The sequence below is a fragment of the Rhinichthys klamathensis genome, unplaced genomic scaffold (assembly GCF_029890125.1).
Source record: "Rhinichthys klamathensis goyatoka isolate OS25496 unplaced genomic scaffold, OSU_Roscu_1.1 h1tg000523l_1, whole genome shotgun sequence".
Lineage (NCBI taxonomy): Eukaryota > Metazoa > Chordata > Actinopteri > Cypriniformes > Leuciscidae > Rhinichthys > Rhinichthys klamathensis.
The window spans coordinates 1,661,073-1,682,552 of NW_026607002.1; the positions used below are offsets into that span (position 1 = coordinate 1,661,073).

General features: G+C 39.5%; 2 protein-coding genes across 2 annotated transcripts in view; one reads left to right on the plus strand and one right to left on the minus strand.

The window, feature by feature from the left end:
- LOC130073047 (gastrula zinc finger protein XlCGF57.1-like) overlaps nt 1-21,480 on the minus strand; it is a 754,620-nt gene that overhangs the window by 197,707 nt on the left and 535,433 nt on the right. The window lies entirely within an intron of this gene.
- On the plus strand, nt 17,434-20,356 carry LOC130073131 (E3 SUMO-protein ligase ZBED1-like). The gene is made up of 3 exons (XM_056238561.1): nt 17,434-17,500; nt 18,311-19,060; nt 19,356-20,356. The coding sequence occupies exons 1-3, from the start codon at nt 17,434-17,436 to the stop codon at nt 20,354-20,356; spliced, it is 1,818 nt and encodes a 605-aa protein (XP_056094536.1).

Consider the following 21,480-nt stretch of genomic DNA (forward strand, 5'->3'; position numbering starts at 1 on the left):
ATGAAAGACAGTGACTGTGAATGAAACAGTTATGTAGATGAAACACTTATTTTGTGTTGTGAAAAGGATACTTTGTGATTTTGTGAACTGTACTAACACAAGTGAAAACATGATGAAATGTTTGAAAAAAATGCACTTTTGATGGTCTGTTGTGATATTAGCACTAAGAGTTTGGAAAATGTAGCCTACATCTTGTGAAAATAGTACCAAAGCGAATAAAAACTTTCAATACTTTTGTTATCTTAAACAAATAATACAAAATATTGCAATAAATAAGCACACTGTAAAAGCTTCTTATTTATTTTAGTATTGTGATTTACGTAATCATTTTACCTTGATCTGCGGGTTGGATTTCTTCAGTCCCATTGGTATGATGTGGGGATTCCACCGGTGCTTCTGCAGCCTGACGTACTTGTTCTCTCAGGCCCCTGCGGTTATGATTCCAGACAACCCATAACCAATGGCGATTTTTCTGTGTGTCTTCATTAAGTAAATCTATGGCAAGTTGGGACCATATCTCTGAGGAATATTCTGTGTTTCTATTCAAAATATCAGCTTTCTGCAGCGTCTTTGTCATAGAATCAATCCCTCCAGCCTGTGACCATAGATCTGATCTTACAGGTTTTGTGCCTTTTTTAGGCCTCCCCATTCTACAGTGTGAGAGATAGTGTCAAAGTCTGACTATGCCGTCCACATCCCTATTCAATACTGTTTCAATAAACTTCTGTCCTTCTCTCTGTCTAACAGACTCATTGTTTCTGACTTCATCTGACCAGCAAATGTTTACAAACTTTGTTATGGGAAAGTTTGGAGATGGACAACATTTTTACCCTATCGCTACTTGTGATAAAACAAAGTTCACATCGAGGCCTGTGGTAACTTTCCATTGTTATTCATACTTTGTTTGGGGGGGGATTAAACTCGTTATTTCTGAGAAAGACAGGCACACTCAGCCAGTGTATTGGGAGCTGAACGCGCAGTGACACGGGCTGGACTTGAATGACCCAGATCGATTAAGGCCACTGGGAGAAATATGGAGCTACACAGACGACCATGGCATCCTATGAGACTTCCTGGACACTGTGGTCTGAGAGCTATGACATGTGTACTGGTTGTTCTGTCATTATTGATTGTTTTACTGCTCACTCCAAAAAAAGCCATTGATCCTGAGCCTGTGATGATGATGAATGGTACTGCTTTAGTTAACCATACTTTGCGACCGAGACGAGTACGAGACACAGCAGAAGATTTTTTAGCAAGCTTATCTGACTCCTGGATGGATCATCCCAGCCCTCCTCATCCATATGCTACGAACCTGTGGTGGAGACTAACCAACCATACAGCAAAGAAAAGTGGGTTTCCGAACTGCTACGTGTGCACACAGTTCCCTCACAGTGCTGCTGGAGCGGACTTGTGGCCGCACCAAGATCACAACACATCGACCTTCATGGCTACATTGGCTGTGTCAGCAACTTTATATAACGACAAAACTATGCTCTATTTAAACAACAAGGAATGGACAACAATGAAGGTGACAAAAAGAGTGTTTGGCAAGGCAGCAACTGTTCGGAACATACCAACTAATCTCACATGTTACAGCAGAGTTTCAGGAACTTCTGCTTTAGGGGAAATACCAAAGAGTAAATGCAACGTAATCTACAAAGAGAACGACACTAATCCTATCACACGAAGACGTTGTTATAGATGCTTTGAACCTAAGACTGGCACTGTGAGTTCGACACAAGCTGTAATGGCTTTCGGATACTTGAAATGTCACAAAGCCATACGTGATGCATGTAAGGCTGATTGTGCAACTGTGCATGTACCAGATGAAGAGGGCACAGGAGTACTAGAAAATGCCTACTGGCTGTGTGGGTATTCAATCTATGTGTCTCTGCCTAAATACTGGAAAGGAACATGTGCTCTAGTTCAACTGCACGGAGGAGCAATGGTCATACAGCACCAACCACATGAAGTTATGAAACGAAAGAAAAGGGGACTGCTTAACATTGTGCAAGACAGCCCAGTGCCAAGAAATCATCACATCTGGAACATAGCTGAGAAATTGCTGGCTTTTTTTGTGCCTGGAATAGGTGTTGCATCAGTAATGGAAGAGGTACAGGTAACCAGGTATGAACTGATTTCTTTCATTGACACGACAAATATTATGATGGAAGGTATCAAGGAGGAGCTGAGAGGACTAAGACTCACGGTTCTTCAGAATCGTTTGGTTCTGGACCAGCTTTCAGCTTCTCGCGGGGGCGTTTGTGTCATAGTGGGAGAAACGTGCTGCACATACATTCCAGATAATGATGCAAAAGGCCATGTCATTGAAGAAGGGATACATAATTTGACCTTCATGTCAAAGACTCTGACAGGTCGGGAAACTAATTCATTCTCTTTTGGATGGGGATGGTTTAAAGGTATTTTTAGTAATGTGACAAATGCAATGAGGATGGTAATTTGTATAGTTTGCTCGGTCTTGTTCATGTTGTGTTTGTGGCCATGTGTAATGAAATTAATTAGAAATGCTGTGTCATCTACGTTTCAACACCAAACGCGTCATCATGATTTGCATGTATGTGACACAAATGTTTCCAGTCAAAGTGACAGTGAAGATGAAACTTCAGCTTAATTACCTAGGGTGACAAGGTAATGATTAGAAGGATAAGAGCAGAGGTTATCTGTGGTAACTGTTGTAAGAGTTAAGAAGAAGGGTTTATGTTAGCTTGCTTAAATGTAAGAGATGTCTGCAAAAATGCTTTTGCTTTGTTGTCTGAAAAAAAGGTGTGTTTTGAATCCATGTAAATTAGCATGTCTGATGATGTACTGTTGTAATGTAAATACTATGTGTGATCAAAATTATTTAGTTCATGCATGCATGTAGTTTACTGAGTTAATCTTAGTTTCATATTATTAATTATATTTTGTGCTGAAGGGTTGGGGTCAGAATCCCTTGTCTCTTCACTATACCTAATCATTACTATATTCAAAGAGTGATTCATATATAGTTTTAATCATATTTCGTTGTCAGCATTCCTACCATTATATTTTTAAGTGCATGGTGTCTGATTTTTCTTGAAGTAAAGGTTACAGGGGTCAACCTCTTCTAATTTACATGATCTAGTTCACAAAATTTTACTTCTTTCATGTGCATGTCTCTAAAGAATAAAGTATAAATGTATAATTGTTTAGATGTAATGCATGTCCTTGTAAAAGGTATAATTGTGTGAGATTTTTGTGTAAGGTAGAGTTGGCTTGGGACCTCCTCGTGACTTTGACACTGGTTCTACTAATTTAACTGCAAACTATTCTTCAGTAAAATTTTACTTATTTGATTGAATTTCACGACTCCTGGTCTTCTTTCATTATATCTGGTCCTGGATCTGACAGCTGTTAACCCCATAACAGTGCTAAAAAAACACTTAAATGTCATCCCCTTTTTGTGCTGAAATGCACTAGGCCTATACAAATTAAAATGACTGTAATTCATGAATGCTTTGTAATACAGACCTAAGGTTGGTCTATTTTGAAAAATACATTTTACAGATTATTTCTGAAGTGTAATAAATGTGTAAGGTTATAATTCAGTTTATGTTTAAATGTTGCGTGGCTTTGACGTTTTAATGGGCGTGCGCTTAATGGGCGTGCGCGTGAACCTTCGAGTCGCCCTCAAACTGGAGCGGAGATGAGTTGCCATGGAAACTGCCTGACTGCAACTGACAAAACAGCTGAACTCTCCCTCTCGCTGTTGTTTTCACTGCTTTCAGGTGAGTTTGGTCTCTAAAATCACACAAATAATACACACAACTGTTCTTGACACTTCTCTTACGTGTAATTAACACGCTTCTGTTGAATATTTGCTTTATAGAAATGGTTTAGACAGTGTCTTAGGAAAAAGTCCGCTAGCATCTCAGCCGTTTTTTCAGAAGTAACGTAGGGATTTTGACAGGGACGGCTGGTCTATTATGGGCGCTGGGGCGCCGCCCCTCCTACCAAGTTTAACAAAAAATAAAATTAAAAAAAAGTTTAAGTTTGACAAAAAACATGACTTTCTTCTGTACAGGTGTACGTGTTTTATACACCAAGGACGGGGGGGGGGGGGGGGGGGTATTTTTGTCTGTCAGCTTCATCGTGTGCCGCATAACATCATAAATGTGTAGTTTTATGCTCGGGGCGCCGAGAAAGGGCGCCCTCGCTATCTAACCAATGGAGCTCTGATACGCTATTAAAACGTCACTAAATATGATCAATTCAACCAATCAGTGACGCGCAGTAATAATTCTCCGATGGGCGCTTTGCCTCTGCGCCCATCGGAGAATAACGTGGAGTTTTACTCTACTTGGTGTGGTCACGTGGCAGTGAGATTCGGCGGGCGGAGCCAGCCAGTCAGTCTTTCTTGACAAGTTGACAATGGCGGCGCCGGCGGCACGAGAGAAAGAGACCGTGCAATCTCTTCTTCAAACTCCGTTTGAAAGACGACCACTGGCTGAAAAAATAAAAATAAAAGAAATGGGACCGGACCAGCCACAAATTAACATCAGACAGCAGGTGAAAGACAAGGAAGCGTCTTATACTAGAGGCTTTTCGCGGACATGGTACACTAGGAAGCCGTGGCTAACCGGCTGCGGAGTAGCTAACTCGCTGTTTTGCTTCCCTTGTTTGCTTTTTAAAACTGCAGCGACCGATCGAGCCTGGTGTGAAAACGGTGTTCAGGATATGAAACATTTTTCGGAAAAAATAAAAAAACACGAACACACAAAGATTCATATTGACAGCTGCCTGAAATTTGCGTTGCTGGGGAAGGCTAACATTGCTACTCAGTTGGATGATGGCCATCGTCTTTGTATAAGAAGGCACAATGAGGAAGTGGACAAGAATCGATATATTCTTTCTAAACTGATTGACTGTGTAAAATTTTGTGGTGCCTTTGAATTGGCTTTGCGTGGCCACGACGAGACTGAAGCCTCTGAGAACCCAGGCATTTTTAGGGGCCTTGTTAACTTCGCCTCGTCATTGGACGCTGCTCTGAAGGAGCACCTGGAGGGAGCTACTGTGTTCAGAGGTACGTCCAAAACGATTCAGAATGAGCTGCTGGACTGTATGCTGACTGTTGTTAAGGAGTACATTCACGAGGAGGTGACTGCGGCGGATTATATTGCCATTCAAGCCGATGAAACATCTGACGTGTCTGTCCAGTGCCAACTTGCCCTTGTACTTCGCTACATCGATCGCTACAATGTCATTCAAGAGCGCTTTTTTGAGTTCATACCGATTGAAAACGCGAATGCTGAAAACATCGCTCAAGCACTTTTGGAAAGGATGAGTGCATTGATCCCACCCAAAGACAAGACAAAATTAATAGCTCAAGCTTATGACGGAGCGAGCGTTATGCGGGGTGCCACTGGAGGAGTTCAGCGTAAAGTGATGGATGTGTATGAAAACGCACACTACGTACATTGTTACGCACATCAGCTCAATCTGGTAATGCAGCAAGCCACCTCAAAGATACCCAAGGTCTCCACATTTTTTTCGGAGCTAGGTGGATTTTGTGCATTTTTTTCAAGGTCGCCCAAACGGACCAGCGTGCTTGATGATGTTGTTGGCAGCAGACTTCCGAGAGCGTGTGCAACAAGGTGGAACTTTCACAGTCGCTCAGTGAACACTGTATATGAGCACAGGGATGATCTTCTGAAGTGTTTTAAGACCATTCAGGACTCTGGGAACTTTGATGCTGTGACTGTGAGAGAAGCAGGAGGGTTTGTGAGGATGCTGGAGGATGGTACATTTTGCTTTTTTCTCCAACTATTTCACAAAATCATGCCACACGTCGACATGCTCTTTCAGCAGCTTCAGAAAAACGAAACATTGACCCCATCTTCATCAAAGCTGCCATCTGTAATTTTGCCGACAGCATTAGAAACATCAGGTAAATGTGAAAAATGTGAAAAATCATAGAAATAACATGAATGCAGAATAATGTAGTATTAAGCAATTGTTTTATGTTTAAACAAGGTCTTCCATATTCACTGTGCAAGAGGAGATTCCAGCTGCCAAGCGACAGAGGACACTGGGGCCCGCAGAACAACATCGGATTGCTATTGAGGTACAGCTTATTTCACTTTCATAGGCCTCCTCTTGTGCTCTAGTCTACAGTAGTGCTTCACAAACTGCTGCACGGTTACTGGTGCCACTCAAAGGTCCTCTGTTGTTCTATAGTTTTAATTTTGTGTTATGTTTGGAGCAGTTACTAATGTTTTGCCAAATCAAATTCACTTTATCCGTTAGGGACTTCATTTGCTGAGAAAGTGCCACTACAGATAAAAACATAGCACATGTACTGTACATTACAATAATTTTATTTTGGATTTCCTCTTAATCTCAATTCACCAATGATTTAGTTCTATTGTAGATCCTTGATTAGTTTTGGTTTAGACAACAGTATTTCATACTTGATTTTTGCATATCCACATTTACAACTATATTCAAAGTATTGTGACATAATATAATAAAGTTATATGTAAAGCAATTAATATGTTATTTATTTTCTATGTTTTACAGGTGTGTGATACCATCTGGGCTCAGACAAAGGAGCGCTTTGCGTTCACTGGGCACCTTGTGAGTTCAACACTGCTGCAGGGAGAGCTGTTCTCACAGCATGCTAAAACCTTTCCAAGTGCTGCATTGAATGCCACTGTGGAGGCCTATCCGATGCTGAACAAGGCTAGACTGAAGACAGAACTATCCTTGGTCTATGAAAACCCGGAGTTTGAAAAGTGTAGTGGTGCAGTGCCTCTGTATCAGTTTTTTATGGAGAACAACCTTCAGTGCACATTTTCAGAAACTGTTAATCTTCTGAAAATCCTTATCACTACTCCAATGACATCAGCAGAATCTGAAAGATGCTTCTCCACTCTAAAAAGAATCAAAACGTTCCTAAGGAGCACAATGTCTCAAGAAAGACTGAATGCCCTTGCCATGCTTTCTATGGAGAAAAAGATTGTGAAAGACATGCCCAACTTCAACAACAAAGTTATTGATAGGTTTGCAACCCAGAAAGAAAGGAGAGCCAAATTTCTTTACAAGTGACAGTGCATAATCATCTCGGCTGCTTCTCACCATCAGGAACTCAGCATCTCGTCTGCTCCTACAGGGACATAACAGCATCTCCACTACTCCTTCAAGCACTCAGCATCTCCACTACTCCTTCAAGCACTCAGCATCTCCTCTGCTCCTCAAAGCACTCAGCATCTCCTCTGCTCCTCCAAGCACTCAGCATCTCCTCTGCTCCTCCAAGCACTCAGCATCTCCTCTGCTCCTCCAAGCACTCAGCATCTCCTCTGCTCCTCCAAGCACTCAGCATCTCCTCTGCTCCTCCAAGCACTCAGCATCTCCTCTGCTCCTCCAAGCACTCAGCATCTCCTCTGCTCCTCCAAGCACTCAGCATCTCCTCTGCTCCTCCAAGCACTCAGCATCTCCTCTGCTCCTCCAAGCACTCAGCATCTCCTCTGCTTCTCCAAGCACTCAGCATCTCCTCTGCTCCTCCAAGCACTCAGCATCTCCTCTGCTCCTCCAAGCACTCAGCATCTCCTCTGCTCCTCAAAGCACTCAGCATCTCCTCTGCTCCTCCAAGCACTCAGCATCTCCTCTGCTCCTCCAAGCACTCAGCATCTCCTCTGCTCCTCCAAGCACTCAGCATCTCCTCTGCTTCTCCAAGCACTCAGCATCTCCTCTGCTCCTCCAAGCACTCAGCATCTCCTCTGCTCCTCCAAGCACTCAGCATATCGTCTGCTTCTCCAAGCACTCAGCATCTCCTCTGCTTCTCCAAGCACTCAGCATCTCCTCTGCTCCTCCAAGCACTCAGCATCTCCTCTGCTCCTCCAAGCACTCAGCATCTCCTCCTCCAAGCACTCAGCATCTCCTCTGCTCCTCCAAGCACTCAGCATCTCCTCTGCTCCTCCAAGCACTCAACATCTCCTCTGCTCCTCCAAGCACTCAGCATCTCCTCCTCCAAGCACTCAGCATCTCCTCTGCTCCTCCAAGCACTCAGCATCTCCTCTGCTCCTCCAAGCACTCAGCATCTCCTCTGCTCCTCCAAGCACTCAACATCTCCTCTGCTCCTCCAAGCACTCAGCATCTCCTCTGCTCCTCCAAGCACTCATCATCTCCTCTGCTCCTCCAGGGGAGATGCTGTTGTGCTTGGAGGAGCAGAGGAGATGCTGTTGTGCTTGGAGGAGCAGAGGAGATGCTGTTGTGCTTGGAGGAGCAGAGGAGATGCTGTTGTGCTTGGAGGAGCAGAGGAGATGCTGTTGTGCTTGGAGGAGTAGTGGAGATGCTGTTGTGTCTCTGGAGGAGCAGAGGAGATGCTGAGTGCTTGGAGGAGCAGAGGAGATGCTGAGTGCTTGGAGGAGCAGAGGAGATGCTGAGTGCTTGGAGGAGGAGAGGAGATGCTGAGTGCTTGGAGGAGCAGAGGAGATGCTGAGTGCTTGCAGGAGCAGAGGAGATGTTGAGTGCTTGAAGGATTTTGATTTTATTTTTTGTGTGTGTCTGCCTTAGAGGTGGTTTGCTGAAGGATAAGATTCATGATTGACTCATGTGAACACTGGAGACAATGTATAGCATTTTTTATTGACTTGCTCCCCATTCCAATTAATGTACAGTCTTCTCCATCTAGTGGTTACTCCATATAATAACAGCGATTATTTAACTCTTTGTGTTTATTGAATATTGACTCTGTGCACTTACTGTAATTCATGCAAATTATAGCAATTAGTTCACCTTGTATGACTTGGTTTCCAAATGAATCTCAAATTGGCACGTCTTTGAAAGAACAATATTTGAAATCTACAAGGACGTTCTAAATTCATACTTTAATAATTACATTAGATGCTATTTGTTTTTGAGCCGTTACTTTGGTGTTAATGTAATAAATAAACGGCAGCAATTGTTTAATTGTTAAAATAAAAATTTTAAAACCACATTGCACCTCAGCCCCCCCTACTTTTTCCATCACCAGCCGCCACTGGATTTTGATTACCAAAAACCAGGACACTCGGCCCGGCAAACAGATACTCAAATGATACTCGAAGTTTACTCAAAGTTGCCTTATTAATTTCAATACATTTAAAGTAGGCTATGCCTCTGTCGTGCCGAAAAGTGATTGAAGCCTCTACTTATTGATTGAAAGGTTATTTCTGCCTTGAAATGTGTTACTTATATTCATGAGGGTTAAATCTGACTAATTATAACTCACCCAGTACTTTTTATTGGGCCTTTACAGGTATTTTAAGAGGTAAAAAGTAGTAGGTGATTTTTAATCAGTCAGATTTAACCCTCATGAATATAATCAACAAATTTCAGGGCAGAAATAACCTTTCAATCAGTAAGTAGAGGCTTCAATCACTTTTCGGCAGGTGAAATGTCGCATTATAATGGTTGTATTGGCCCTTTACAGGTGAGTGCTATTACCACAGACATAAGCTGATGTTTATTTGCACGCTATGTCTGTTTGATCCACATAAAAGCATCTGTATTCGTAAAGAGAATGGGAATGAGAATGGGCGATACAGCTTTAACACGCTGCGCGCGCTCCCGCGGCCGGCCATCTATTTTCTGCGGACCATCACTTTTCGGCACGGCACCTCCTCTGTATGGATAGAAAATTACAAGACATAAATTCAGATAGGCTTCTCAGAGGTTACTCAACATGTTTTATTATGACAGGTTTCAAAAATAATGAATGAAATAATGATAGAAATAATGTCTCTTCTGTATTAGAAAAATAAATATATAAATAATAAATAACTAAAAGAAATACCTCCAAATTGAACAAAAATAGCTCTCACAAACTTACAAAAACGAACTAACAAAATATATTTATATCTTTAGTTTTCTTCCTCTTTATCCTGTTTTTCTTCCTCATCCTCCTTGTTTGCCCATCTATATTTTGCTTTAGAGCTGATCTTTCCCAGCAGTTTTTTGAAAACCAGGACATTTTCATCACTTTATAAAAAACAGCCAGGACGGCCAGAACAGGACGTGAAAACAGGACATGTCCTGGGAAAACAGGACTGTTGGTCACCCTAAGTAACGTTATGCTAACTTCATAGCTTGAGCTTTTGATATGAAAGTTTAGGCTTTTAATCACATCTTATGGGTTGATGAGAGGTTTTGATAGTTTTGTAAAAAATAAGTTAGTTTGCAAGTGAGCTAATTTATTTCACATAAACGTAGGCCTACTCGATGACGTCACTTACATGGAATGTGAAAATTGGCTGAAACGAGCTCAATTGTTAACACACATTGGGAAAAAAATAGTTCTGTGATTTCAGCAGCAACAAAATAATCATTCTACAACAGAGGGGAAGGTCCACGACTTCAACATTTGTGAAGAAAGCTATGTGCCAGAGAAGTTGGAAACAGGTAAAGTGAGGAAGCTCATTAAATAACTTCATATCCATTTCCTCACAATATTTTGTCACCTACTGTATATCACCATGCATCTGTTATTTTCTTATTTTTTAAATTCTCATATTTACATTTACATTTCTTTATTTAATTTATTTTAAGAAAATTTTGACATCCACAACCATAAGTGACACTGTATGAGCAATATGAATAAGTGAATAAGTAAAACTAAAACAATGTTCCATACATTATCCTGTATTCCAGAATCCACTTCTTCAGGACTTCATAACAAAAACTTAACTTGAATCATAACAATAAGGGTGTTGCTTATTTATAACGTTGAAAATATGATTAATCTAAAGTATATGAATTTCTTTAATCAATGAAAGAAATGTGTTGTACAAGGAACAGCAGTTATAATACATACTTTTACCTAATACATTGATCAATTAATTGATAGTTAATCAAGTTAATTAAGTAGAGTGATCACTAGGAACATGCTATAACCTCTGGAACATGAAAAAAGGTGAAATTAGAATAATTTCTTAATACATTGATCAATTAATTGATACATTGATTAATACATTGATCAATTAATTGATCAATTAATTGACCTAATACATTGATCAATTAATAAATTGATCATTGATCAATTAATAAATTGATCAATGTATTAGGTAAAAGTACAGAATAATTGTAGTATACTTGAGTAATTGTAGTATACAGTACTATACAGAGTAATTGTAGTATGATTGTAGTATACTTGCAGTAAGGTAGGTATTGGCAGTATTCAACATGTAGTAAGTCAGTCTGATCACTAGGAAATTACTACAACCATTGGAATATATATATATATATATATATATATAAACACTATAGGTGAATTACAGTTTATTACATAAACATATGTAATAAACACATGTAATAATGTTTATTACATAAATATATTTTATAATTGTACAGTAAGGGAGTTATTGTCAAAATTGCACCTGTAGTAAGTCAGTGTGATAACTAGGAAAGCACTACAGCCTTTGAAACAATAAAAAATACTTTAGGGGAATTACAGTATTTTTTTCTTGAACTCATTAGTTTATTGTACGTACAGTAAAGGAGTTATTGTCAAAATTTCACCTGTAGTAAGTCAGTGTGGTCACTGGGAAAGCACTACAGCCCTTGGAACGGGACAAAATACTTTAGGGGAATTACAGTAATTTTTTCTTGAACTCATTAGTTTATTGTACGTACAGTAAGGGAGTTATTGTCAAAATTGCACCTGTAGTAAGTCAGTGTGATAACTAGGAAAGCACTACAGCCTTTGAAACAATAAAAAATATTTTAGGGGAATTACAGTAATTTTTTCTTCAACTTATTAGTTTATTGTACGTACAGTAAGGGAGTTATTGTCAAAATTTCACCTGTAGTAAGTCAGTGTGGTCACTGGGAAAGCACTACAGCCCTTGGAACGGGACAAAATACTTTAGGGGAATTACAGTATTTTTTTCTTGAACTCATTAGTTTATTGTACGTACAGTAAAGGAGTTATTGTCAAAATTTCACCCGTAGTAAGTCAGTGTGGTCACTGGGAAAGCACTACAGCCCTTGGAACGGGACAAAATACTTTAGGGGAATTACAGTAATTTTTTCTTGAACTCATTAGTTTATTGTATGTACAGTAAAGGAGTTATTGTCAAAATTTCACCCGTAGTAAGTCAGTGTGGTCACTGGGAAAGCACTACAGCCTTTGAAACAGGAAAAAATGCTTTAGGGGAATTACAGTAATTTTTTCTTGAACTTATTAGTTTATTGTACGTACAGTAAGGGAGTTATTGTCAAAATTTCACCTGTAGTAAGTCAGTCTGATCACTAGGAAAGGACTACAGCATTTGAAACAGGAAAAAATACTTTAGGGGAATTACAGTAATTTTTTCTTCAACTTATTAGTTTATTGTACGTACAGTAAGGGAGTTATTGTCAAAATTGCACCTGTAGTAAGTCAGTGTGATAACTAGGAAAGCACTACAGCCTTTGAAACAATAAAAAATACTTTAGGGGAATTACAGTAATTTTTTCTTCAACTTATTAGTTTATTGTACGTACAGTAAGGGAGTTATTGTCAAAATTTCACCCGTAGTAAGTCAGTGTGGTCACTGGGAAAACACTACAGCCCTTGGAACGGGAAAAAATACTTTAGGGGAATTACAGTAATTTTTTCTTGAACTTATTAGTTTATTGTACGTACAGTAAAGGAGTTATTGTCCAAATTTCACCCGTAGTAAGTCAGTGTGGTCACTGGGAAAGCACTACAGCCTTTGAAACAGGAAAAAATGCTTTAGGGGAATTACAGTAATTTTTTCTTGAACTTATTAGTTTATTGTACGTACAGTAAGGGAGTTATTGTCAAAATTTCACCTGTAGTAAGTCAGTCTGATCACTAGGAAAGGACTACAGCATTTGAAACAGGAAAAAATACTTTAGGGGAATTACAGTAATTTTTTCTTCAACTTATTAGTTTATTGTACGTGCAGTAAGGGAGTTATTGTCAAAATTGCACCTGTAGTAAGTCAGTGTGATAACTAGGAAAGCACTACAGCCTTTGAAACAATAAAAAATACTTTAGGGGAATTACAGTAATTTTTTCTTCAACTTATTAGTTTATTGTACGTACAGTAAGGGAGTTATTGTCAAAATTTCACCTGTAGTAAGTCAGTGTGGTCACTGGGAAAGCACTACAGCCCTTGGAACGGGAAAAAATACTTTAGGGGAATTACAGTATTTTTTTCTTGAACTCATTAGTTTATTGTACGTACAGTAAAGGAGTTATTGTCAAAATTTCACCCGTAGTAAGTCAGTGTGGTCACTGGGAAAGCACTACAGCCCTTGGAACGGGACAAAATACTTTAGGGGAATTACAGTAATTTTTTCTTGAACTCATTAGTTTATTGTACGTACAGTAAAGGAGTTATTGTCAAAATTTCACCCGTAGTAAGTCAGTGTGGTCACTGGGAAAGCACTACAGCCCTTGGAACGGGAAAAAATACTTTAGGGGAATTACAGTAATTTTTTCTTGAACTTATTAGTTTATTGTACGTACAGTAAAGGAGTTATTGTCCAAATTTCACCCGTAGTAAGTCAGTGTGGTCACTGGGAAAGCACTACAGCCTTTGAAACAGGAAAAAATGCTTTAGGGGAATTACAGTATTTTTTTCTTGAACTTATTAGTTTATTGTACGTACAGTAAGGGAGTTATTGTCAAAATTTCACCTGTAGTAAGTCAGTCTGATCACTAGGAAAGGACTACAGCATTTGAAACAGGAAAAAATACTTTAGGGGAATTACAGTAATTTTTTCTTCAACTTATTAGTTTATTGTACGTACAGTAAGGGAGTTATTGTCAAAATTGCACCTGTAGTAAGTCAGTGTGATAACTAGGAAAGCACTACAGCCTTTGAAACAATAAAAAATACTTTAGGGGAATTACAGTAATTTTTTCTTCAACTTATTAGTTTATTGTACGTACAGTAAGGGAGTTATTGTCAAAATTTCACCTGTAGTAAGTCAGTGTGGTCACTGGGAAAGCACTACAGCCCTTGGAACGGGACAAAATACTTTAGGGGAATTACAGTATTTTTTTCTTGAACTCATTAGTTTATTGTACGTACAGTAAAGGAGTTATTGTCAAAATTTCACCCGTAGTAAGTCAGTGTGGTCACTGGGAAAGCACTACAGCCCTTGGAACGGGACAAAATACTTTAGGGGAATTACAGTAATTTTTTCTTGAACTCATTAGTTTATTGTACGTACAGTAAAGGAGTTATTGTCAAAATTTCACCCGTAGTAAGTCAGTGTGGTCACTGGGAAAGCACTACAGCCCTTGGAACGGGAAAAAATACTTTAGGGGAATTACAGTAATCTTTTCTTGAACTTATTAGTTTATTGTACGTACAGTAAAGGAGTTATTTTCAAAATTTCACCCGTAGTAAGTCAGTCTGATAACTAGGAAAGCACTACAGCCTTTGAAACAAGAAAAAATACTTTAGGGGAATTACAGTAATTTTTTCTTCAACTCATTAGTTTATTGTACGTACAGTAAGGGAGTTATTGTCCAAATTTCACCCGTAGTAAGTCAGTCTGATTAGTAGGAAAGCACTACAGCCTTTGGAACAGGAAAAAATGATTTGATTATTGTACTGTTTGGGGGGGGGGGATGGTGGGTTGGGGGGGTGGTACAGTTGTAAGACCTAGGATCAGATATGATGAAAGAAGACCAGGAGTCGTGAAATTTAATCAAATAAGTAACATTTTACTGAAGAATAGTTTGCAGTTAAATTAGTAGAGCCAGTGTCAAAGTCACGAGGAGGTCCCAAGCCAACTCTACCTTACACAAAAATCTCACACAATTATACATTTTACAAGGACATGCATTACATAATCATTTACTTCTGATTGGCTAAGACAACATATAGTCTAAACAATAATACATTTTTGATAGATAAGTGGGTATATAGCCAATAATCAGAATATTTGTCGTCCATTTCCGAGATTCAAGTCTGTGGTGACCTTCTTCCAGGGTACGAGAATGTTGTATATCACAAAGTTCAGACTAGAGCCCTGCACGGGCCTCAAATCTAGGCCCTAGCCCGGCCCTGCCCCGAGACGCTCAGGCCCTAGCCCGGCCCGTGTCCGACAGCTCATCAGAATGATCAGCCCGAGTCCGACCCGAGCCCGTAAAAAAAAAAGAAAAAAAAAGAAAGATAAACAGCCTGACCTATGTTGCAGTCAGTAAACCAGATATATTTTGTTTTCAATGGCAAAGTATTTACCGGTAAGTTTATTTTCATTTCTTTATAAAGTTAATTAAGAAAAAACAACAAAAAAAATTATGACGACCAAGCAGCCGACAGCGAGTTAAACATGTTTGATCCATTGATTGATTTATAGCCTCTCAAATCAACACTTTACTTGGCTACAATAAAATCCATAGATATAAAACAACTTAAGCATATCACACAGACAGTTAACGTTAGTTTAAACGTTTATTGTCATTTTTGAAAAGCTGAGGCCAACTGCTCTGCTGCTCAGTCGCAACAGCGCTCGCAAACTAAATGAATTTATAATATAGGCTACAATACAGAGAATGCAATCTAAACAAATCAAATAAATTACATTAAAACAAACATGCAGGTTATCTTACCTCAAAAATCAAGTCTTCTACAGAACATGGCCATTTCCAATAGTTTCCAACAGACTCATGAAAATAAAGTCCAATCAAACAAAAAACAACCTCCTCCTAACATGGCTAAGAACAGTCTCAGAGCATCGTGAAGAAAAAGCACAGCATCCACAGTGGAAGGTTTTAATCCAGTCGTACTTTTTCCAGCTGCGCTGAAGTCACGCTCGCTACCATAGCGGGACACTAGAACGAGCCGGTTCTATTTTCAATCGTCATCTTCTCATGTTTTATTTTAATTAATGTCTAAAATAGGCTATAAAAAAGATAAGCCTAAAACAGGCCCGAGGCCCGGCCCGCGTGTGAACTATGACGTGAAAATTGGCCCGAAGCCCGGCCCTAGGAGCATAAATAAGTCGGGGCCCGTCGGGCTCGGGCTGAAATGCAGGCCTCTAGTTCAGACCTCCAAAGAATATCAAACGCACACACACACACAGAACACTGACAAACAACAGTTCTCTTCGAGGCTGAAGAAGGCCTGAGCTCATTATCAGAACAGCAGTCCACCTTAACAGGCTGATAAAACATTTCACTCCAGGAAAGCAGGAACGATAATATTATAACCCTTTACTCCACTCGCTAAAGAAATACACATGAGATGTTCACTTAATGAAAATAAGGTGAAATTATGTATAAATTGACCTTCAAACTTATACAAGTCAACTAAGACAAGATATGTGGATATTGTTATGAAATATGCAATTATTCTATTCTAATCATGGCTTTTGGTATATGAAGTATTTATGGGTTATAGTAAGCCACAATTGCAACCAATAAAAAGTGCTTTTATAATGAAAGGTATCATAAGTAGTTGTTAAACAATTTATTAAGAAAGTGTTTACTGTAAAACACTTGTATTAATAATCATTGTAACCAGAAAATAGTTTATTAAGAAAAACAACTTGTTTTTATAAAGATTTTTATTATGAAGCTGGTTTATTAAGGAAAACACTGTAACTTGTTTTATAAATATTTTTATTATGAAAATGGTTTATAAAGAAAAACATACCACACTGAATGTTGCAAGCATTTATTAAGCAGATGATGGTGGCAGAGTAGAGAGGAATTGAAAATTTATTAGAAAGAGCTTTGCAAAAGAAAGGAGAAAAATGCCATACCGTCTGTGTTGCGGACGAGATACAGAAGATACAGCGATGATGGAAAGGTCCAGAAAAAGAGGACAAAGGGACAAAGACTTTTATATGGAAAAGTCCTAAGGGCTCTTCTAGAAATAATGACAGTTCAAGATTTTGTGTTTGACCAATTGGCTGTAAAAGACTGAATGTATGCATGTCTCTCTCTCTCTCTCGCCGCTCTCTGAATCCCAAGACAACTATCATCAAAAGGCTTGCATGTGAACACAACCCAAGGGCACACACTGGAATGCACCTAAAAGAAAATGAATAAAGAATTGATTAGGATACATACTTGATTGTTGATTTTTTAATAAGAATAAAGTAATCATTCAAAAGGATATAAAAGGATATATAATTAAATTGAAGAGACAGGGGATTCTGACCCCAACCCTTCAGTACATACAGTAAGGGAGGTACTGTCAAAATTCCACCTGTAGCAGCAGTAAGTCAGTCTGGTCAGTAGGAACATACTACAACCTTTGGAATATGAAAAAATCTCTTTGGTGAAGAATTACTGTAAGTTTTAAAACATTTTTGCGTACTGTATGTACAATAGCCTACACAAAGGTACACTAAAGCAGTCGTGATCTAGGTGAATACTCAGCAAATATCAAACCTGAAACTATTTTCACCCTGGTTGATTTTAAAAAAAAAAACTTGACTATGTTCATGGTGCCGTCCACGTACTATGTGGTCCTGAAGGTCCTACATGATCAAGTCTGCAACTTGGGTACAGTTGCTTTTTATATTCGCTTCGCATATTTGCGGAGTTCCGCGTTCAATATCTCGTAAGCTGAATATTGTTACTACACAAATAACATTGTTTTAATATTTTAATCTCATCAAAACGAGTTTTCCTTCGGGTTTGCACTTTGCAGATGGTCCCTTCTTAGCAGCCTGCTCATAGAGATCAATGTATTTTGTCCAGTGCGAAGGAAAGATCGTTTTGAGGAAATTTATGTTGTAGCTTCTAGTGTTTTATCTGTAGTTATCTGTGATATGCGTTGTGTGTAGCAACAACGTTTAGTTCACGAGTTATTGAACGCGGAAGTCCGCGAATGTGCGAATATGCGAATATAAAACCAACTTTACCTAAGTCTGTGGTAAAAGCATGGTAAGTTTTGTGGTTACAGTCCTTTTACCACACATATCACAGTAAAACTAACATTACTGTGGTAAAAGCATGGTAAGTTTTGTGGTTACAGTCCTTTTACCACACATATCACAGTAAAACTAACGTTATACTGTGGTAAAAGCATGGTATAAGTGTAGGGCTGGGCAAAAAATCGATTTAATCGATTTATCGATTTTGTAGTTTAAAACGATTTTTATTTTGCAAACTCGAGTTTTTTTCCACAATAGTTTTTTCGGACTTTTCCGCGTTTCGTCCTTGTGCGTTACCGTAGCGCGATATGAGCCAGCCCCCGCCCCGCGTTACACAGTCAAAACAACATGGCAGCGTGTAGCAGAGAACTAACGTTACTTCCAAAGAAAGGCACAGGTAATTCCGTAATTTGGAACTGGTTTGGTTTTGATGCAGCAGACACAACACAGACGAAGCCTTGCTGCAAAATATGTTTCAAGGCTGTTGCTACTGGAAGCAGCAGTACAACAAATCTTTTCCAGCACCTGAGGAATAAACATCGCGAAGAATGGGAGAAGTGCAGCCGGCTCCGTAGCGAAAACGGCTCCTCTAGCACACCTGCTAAAAAGCAAACTACACTTCCTGAGAGCTTTACAAACTGTGTGCCTTATGATAAGAACGGAGCGCGATGGAAAGCGATTACAGAGGCGATCACGTTTTATATTGCCACAGACATGCTGCCAATTTATTCTGTCGAAAAGCGAGGCTTTAATCACATGCTAAAAGTATTAGATGCGAGGTACGTTGTCCCCAGTCGCAAGTATTTCGCCAATGTAGCGCTGCCTCACCTGTACAATACAACTCGGGAAAAGATCAGCAGTGAGCTGGAGGAGATGCAGTTTTACTCAGCCACAACGGACCTGTGGTCCAGCCGGACGATGCAGCCATATCTGAGTCTGACGGTTCACTACATCAACATTAGTTGGACTCTGCGCAGCATCTGCCTTCAGACAGCGTATTTCCCCGACAACCACACTGGTGAGATAATTGCCCATGGCTTAAAAGACGCTCTCAGCTCCTGGGGACTTTCGGAGGAACGACTCGTCTGCATGACAACTGATAGTGGCACCAACATCATAAAAGCCCTTAAGGACAACAACTGGCCCAGCTTGCAGTGTTTTGGCCACAGACTCCACAACGCTATAGGTAAGAGTTGGTGTAAGAATAAATAGGTGCACATACTTGCACATTGTAAAGTACTGTTTGCTCATAATTTAATAGCCAGAACATGGTATTTCAACTGGTTTACACACAGACATAAATTCATATTTACAGTTTATTTTAGTTTATTTACATAAATAAACCTGACTTTTCCTTAATCTGCATTCATTATACATTATGTATTAAACAGTGTTACAGCTATTAAAATTGGGATAAAAGTACAAAACAATAGTTTGGAGTGACAAAAAATATACTAAATATCTTTTCACATTTATTACAGAGAATGGTGTGAAGGACCCAAGGATCGATCGGGCCATAGGGGTCTGCAAAAAAGCTGTATCAGCCTTCTCCTACAGCTGGAAAAAAAGGCGAGACATGACAGAGGTGCAGGCTGAGCTCGGACTTCCCCAGCATCTTTTGATCTCAGAATCCCCAACACGTTGGGGGTCTCGTCAAAAGATGATTGAGCGCTTCCTTGAGCAAGAGAAGGCAATAACTCGTGTCCTGGGTGCGGACAAGAAAACGCGTCATCTTGTTCCCACGTGGCAAGATTTGGAAGTATTAGAAGCCACCAACAAAGCAGTGAAACCTCTCCAGGACTTCACTGATGCACTGTCAGGGGAATCATATGTCAGTGTGTCATGCATCAAACCAGTGCTGCATTTGTTTAAAACAAGTCTCCTCCTGCCAGACGAGGAAGATTTGGAGCTAACAAAAACAATCAAAGCGAACATCATGCGTTACCTCGAAAGTAAATACAGTGATTTGGAGAAAGAGGAACTTTTGGACATGGCCACACTTTTAGACCCGAGGTTCCGTACAACCTACATTGATGCTAGCAAACTGGAAGTTGTCAAAAAAAGAGCAGTGTCTGAGATCTCTGCTCTCTGCAGCTCTACCACAGAGGAAGCTGGTCCCTCAGCTGTTCAAGAGAACACCCCACCAAAAAAGAAAATGACTCTGGGTGCCTTCTTTAAAAACAGTGCACCATCCACCACGCCACACCCACAATCTGAGAAAACAAAAATTGAGACTGAGCTTGCAACATATTTCCTTATTCCAGACATAGAGCCAGACACAGATCCTCTTGAATGGTGGAAGCTGCATCAGCCCAACTTTCCAAGGCTAAGCTTACTGGCTAAAAAATATCTTTCTATTCCAGCCACTAGTGCCCCCTCAGAGAGGGTATTTAGTGTGGGTGGGGGAATAGTTACCTGCAACCGGGCCTGCCTTAAGCCAGAGGTTGTGGACAGGCTCATCTTTCTTGCAAAAAATGTTTAGAATGAGCATGCACAATGTTTCAGAGATCTAACAAGCATGTGTTTTGTTGTTATAGATAAAAGTTTACATTTGTTCACTCTTTGAGCAAGCTATATGTCTGCCACAGGCATGTTTCATTTTTTATATTCACTCTATACTGAGAAGAGATTATTTTTTTAATTGCAATGTTATATGTTACAAAATTTGTAATTATCTGATTTCTTGAACAGAAAATTTAAGCTACTGTGAAGTTGTTGCACTTTTGCTTAAACCTGGGTTAAAGCTTGAAATTGTTGAATGACAGAGCCTCATTTACTTTTTGTTTTGGGATTCTACGCATTGTAACTCTTGAGGACAATCATAGCAATAAAGTTGCACTTTTGACACTATATCTGATGTCTGCAGTCATTTTTTAAGTGCATTGAAAAAAAAAATCGAAAATCGAATCGGAACTCGAATTTTTCTTTAAAAATCGAAGATTTATTTTTTGGGCAAAATCGCCCAGCCCTATATAAGTGTTGTTTTTACTGTGCTTCTTCTACAAATACAAATTTGGAACTAATAGGCTTTATGCCGAGCGTCACGTGACCAAGCCGGAAAACAGGTCACATCGCTTCCGATTCAGGTCTTTTGTATGTGGTTCATGAAATTTTTTGCGGTTTTACTCAAGATAACTTAAAAGGAGCACGCAAAAATGAGCACACCCAATGTCCCTCGCATGTGCAGATTGATATTTAAAAGTTTTTTAATTTTTCTTCTTCACACTAACGTTTAGATATTTAAACAGCATAAAACACCAATAACAAAGTGAACTTAGTAGGTTAGCTGATTACCTTAAAAATCCATAGATATCGTAGTTAGTTCTTACGGCCGTTAACACTGGCCGTTTCTCAATATGCGTTCTTGTCTGTACTTGTGTTCTTGTGGACTTGTGAAACGTCATCAGTCACTGCCCAAGTACTGTTCCAATTCAAAGTTCACATCTAGCCAAGTCCAGTTCAAATCCCCGGATGTATTGTTGATCCGCCCCGTTTACCGAGGATGCATCGAGAGGTGACTTGTGCGGACTTGAGACAGCCAGGTATCCCAGAATGCATCTCGCACCAACCAGCAAGCATCAATAGCAGAGGAGAAAACCCACGTAA

Excerpts from the sequence above, each read along its gene's own strand:
- LOC130073131 (XM_056238561.1), top strand. The coding sequence starts at position 17,434 with ATGTTCATGGTGCCGTCCACGTACTATGTGGTCCTGAAGGTCCTACAT. Across the intron at positions 17,501-18,310 it reads TGATCAAGTCTGCAACTTGG|CAGACACAACACAGACGAAG; the intron begins GTACAGTTGCTT and ends GTTTTGATGCAG. Across the intron at positions 19,061-19,355 it reads CAGACTCCACAACGCTATAG|AGAATGGTGTGAAGGACCCA; the intron begins GTAAGAGTTGGT and ends CATTTATTACAG.